This window comes from Anarrhichthys ocellatus, unplaced genomic scaffold, assembly GCF_004355925.1.
Source record: "Anarrhichthys ocellatus isolate YVR2014 unplaced genomic scaffold, GSC_Weel_1.0 scaffold3980, whole genome shotgun sequence".
Classification (NCBI taxonomy): domain Eukaryota; kingdom Metazoa; phylum Chordata; class Actinopteri; order Perciformes; family Anarhichadidae; genus Anarrhichthys; species Anarrhichthys ocellatus.
In genome coordinates this window covers 1,676-4,987 of record NW_022283954.1, presented here as the reverse complement: position 1 = coordinate 4,987, position 3,312 = coordinate 1,676, and the positions used below count along the sequence as shown (strand labels likewise).

At 44.3% G+C, this 3,312-nt stretch overlaps 1 protein-coding gene across 2 annotated transcripts; it reads right to left on the bottom strand.

Moving 5' to 3' along the window:
• Nucleotides 1–174: 174 nt before the first annotated feature.
• On the bottom strand, nt 175–2,199 carry LOC116379250 (2-oxoglutarate dehydrogenase, mitochondrial-like). 2 transcript variants are annotated; one of them, XM_031841191.1, is made up of 3 exons: nt 815–830; nt 539–721; nt 175–385 (listed from the first exon to the last, which is right to left on the bottom strand). In XM_031841191.1, exons 2-3 carry the CDS (start codon nt 691–693, stop codon nt 235–237), a joined length of 306 nt encoding a protein of 101 aa, XP_031697051.1. In that variant the 5' UTR covers nt 694–721; nt 815–830; the 3' UTR covers nt 175–234. The 2 variants fall into 2 exon arrangements, with proteins under 2 accessions (XP_031697051.1, XP_031697050.1); XM_031841190.1 differs by lacking the exon at nt 815–830 and adding an exon at nt 847–2,199 and having other exon boundaries at nt 178–385; nt 539–693.
• Nucleotides 2,200–3,312: the final 1,113 nt, after the last annotated feature.

Sequence of the window (3,312 nt, the reverse complement as noted above, 5' to 3'; positions counted from 1 at the left end):
TTTTCACACAGGGCCATGTAGGTTTGGATTTTTTTCCCCCTTAATAAAAAAAACCTTCATTTGAAAACTGCATTTTGTGTTTACTTGTGTTATCTTTGTCTAATATTTAAATTTGTTTGATGATCTGAAACATTTAAATGTGACAAACATGCAAAAAAATAAGAAATCAGGAAGGGGGCAAACACTTTTTCACACAACTGTAGATATATATATAGATATATAGAGGTGTGTGTGTTACCTGTGAGGCATGCCCATGATCACGTTCTCCACCCCGTTCTCAGAGGATTTATCAATGATGGTTTTCAGAGCCGGGATCAGAGACTCGCAGCCCTCCAGACCAAAACGTTTCTCTGCAGACCACTTCTTCTGCAGGAACTCCTCAAACCTGCACTCACACAGATAACAACATATTACAACAACGTAGGTGTGTTCAGGGGTTTACCTGGTGGAGCGGACCATGTGGTGGATGTAGGTGTGTTCAGGGGTTTACCTGGTGGAGCGGACCATGTGGTGGATGTAGGTGTGTTCAGGGGTTTACCTGGTGGAGCGGACCATGCGAGCCAGCAGCGTCCTCTTCTCCTCCAGAGTGAACTGCATCACTCCTGGAGTCTCAAACTTCTGTCTGATCCACTGGCACTGCTCCAAGTCGTTGATGAACATGAACTCCACGCCGATGTGCTGACAGTAGGACATCTGACCAACACAGGGAGAGCAGAATCACCTGAGTCACCTGCGCAGGTGACGTCTTCCACCTGAGTCACCTGCGCAGGTGGCGTCATCCACCTGAGTCACCTGCGCAGGTGACGTCTTTCACCCAAACATTGCGATATCACATGATATTCATACCTCCAGTCGGCGGATGATCTCCTTCAGCGGCAGTACGCTCTCTGAGCCTCCGATGAAGGTGGTGGTGGGCAGCCGGAACACCTTGTCCAGGTCTGACTCATCCAGACCGTAGAAGCCTACATGTCCCATGATGCAACACAGGACAGGTTGGGGAGGGGGGAAAAAAAGAGGGAAGGAAGTGAGAAAAGGTTGCAGGACGGAGGGAAGGGGGACACCAAAGAGATGGACAGACACAAACAGGCCGTGAAGAAATGAAGACATGCAGATGAGAATGAATGAATGAATATGGATTATAAACAAAATATGGAAAACATGCAACAGAGAGAAGATCAACATGCAGACAGGAGCAGAAGAGAAGAAGTGACAGCAGCAGGTGAGGATCAATACAAATACAAAACAAAAGTAAGGAGAGACATGTTAGTGTCATTAGTTAGGTTCACACATCAAACCACACATGACAGAAGGATCCATAATCATAATAATAATAATAATAGGTGCGACAGTGTCATGATGTTGGTTTGAGTGTAAACATGAGGAAATACAAAGAAAATAACAGAAAGTGTGTCTGTGTGTTTGCTAAGAACAGAAGATGAGTGGATGAACAGGTCGACGTCTACACGTTCACACATGTAGATAATCTTTATAATGATGAGGAGGAGGAGTGAGTCTGGGTGGCAGCAGAGACACATGAACACAAGCTGCTCCTGTGAATGAATACTGAATATTTATATTTATTGTACTTCAAATGGTTTGTTTTCACACTTTTGTCTAAAAGAGTTGTAATGTACGAAGGTGCCGTAACGTGAACAGACTCAGGATAGTTCAGAGAAGCATTCATCCACACTGATGGCTTTAACTGTTAAGTTTTCTTATTTAAAACATTCATATTTTTTGCGTTTACGCCGAGCGTCCACGATGTTGAAGAGCTCTTTAAGAGGGAGACGTTTGAAGACGTTTGATAACTCTGTGGTTGTTTTTTAGAGACTTTGAAAACAACGACGCAGAACACCGTCACCAGCCTGACGAGCAGCTTCAGTTAACAGGTATTACAGCTGCTGCTGGTCTTGTTGTCTTAAACGTTTGTGAGATCATTTTAAGAGAACAATACGAGTGTGGATCTCTCTGAAGGACCTCCTGCTTGCACTCTGATCTACTCAAAGTGTTGCTCTCAGATATATAATTACATACTTCTTCGCCTCCAGCTTGTTTATAACTGTAGTAGAGCGGTGAAGTTCCGCCCCCTTTCTGGTGAACCAACGTGTGACCGGAGAGAGATGTATATTGTTTTTCATCCCGTTTGAAATGGAACATTTATTTATCAACCAGTGAACAGGAAGTGACCATATCTGGACTGAGGAGGAGTGACGTAGAGACGTCGTATACATCTCTGGTAGAGACCTGTCAATCACCGTGTAGCCCCGCCCTAAAGCATCCCCTGCTTTATGGTCTGTGTGACTCTAAATGGACCATAATGTACTAAATGAACATCATGCTGTATTGAAGAAGACTTGAAACTAGAGATTGAGACCATAAACTCATGTTTACAATGTTTACTGAGGTAATAAATCAAGAGAGAAGTAGAGTCATTTTCTCATAGACTTCTATACAACCAGAGGAGTCGCCCCCTGGTGGACACTAGAGAGAATGCAGCTTTAACACATGAAGCTTTGACCTGGAGGATGATGACTGTGTACTGTACAGTGTAGTGTACTAAAAGTAGAATAGAGAAGCAGAGTCATTTTCTCATAGACTTCTATAAGAAAGAAAGGGCAGACTAGGTCCACTTCTTCCTTCTTACCTTTCACAATAAAAGCCCTAGACATATATTAGCAGGCAAGTATTTTGCATTTTTTGTGGCGTTCATGCTTCACTTTCAGAATCAAAACTATTTGTCTCTCACTGTTGACTGTAGGCGGTCCACCAGAAGGGGCGGAGCTTAACCGCTCTAAAGAGCGTAAATAAGAACCTGTGGTAGACGACAGAGCAGCGTGATGAACATGAGTGACATGTTGGAGGTTACTTCTTAACTTCAGATTGATTATGGGGCAGTTAGAGGAGGATGTTATGAAGGAGAGAGGAGACAGAGAGAGAAAAGGAGGTGTTTGTGTCTTTCACTCTCCGTCATCCTTAAATACAACAACACAACCACCTTAAAAGCTCCTCACCCAAACCAGCCAATCACAGGGCTGAGCTGGGACAGACTGATTCAGCCAATCAGGAGAGCCGACACAGGTTTACAGAAGAAACACCAGCAGTCACAAACCAATCACACAACTGACTGACAGCCAAGCCGGCCAATCAAGAAGCAGCGTGCGTCTCTCTGAACAGACAGCAGGCGGCCGGATCACTGCTCAGCTCCTTATTCGCTCTCCTCTCTTCCTTTCCTCGCCTCCTCATAGGAGAGAGGCAGTGAGGGAATATTAAAAACAGGACAACACTCTTCTTCTTCTTCTCTCGCTAAAAACG

What these genes read in the sequence shown, in the direction of transcription:
- LOC116379250 (XM_031841190.1), bottom strand. Translation starts at nt 1,182, where the DNA reads ATGTTGATCTTCTCTCTGTTGCATGTTTTCCATATTTTGTTTATAATC. An exon ending in AGATCATCCGCCGACTGGAG is followed by an intron (nt 694 to 846) that starts GTATGAATATCA and finishes TGTGTTGGTCAG; the next exon opens with ATGTCCTACTGTCAGCACAT. An exon ending in CGCATGGTCCGCTCCACCAG is followed by an intron (nt 386 to 538) that starts GTAAACCCCTGA and finishes GTGTGAGTGCAG; the next exon opens with GTTTGAGGAGTTCCTGCAGA.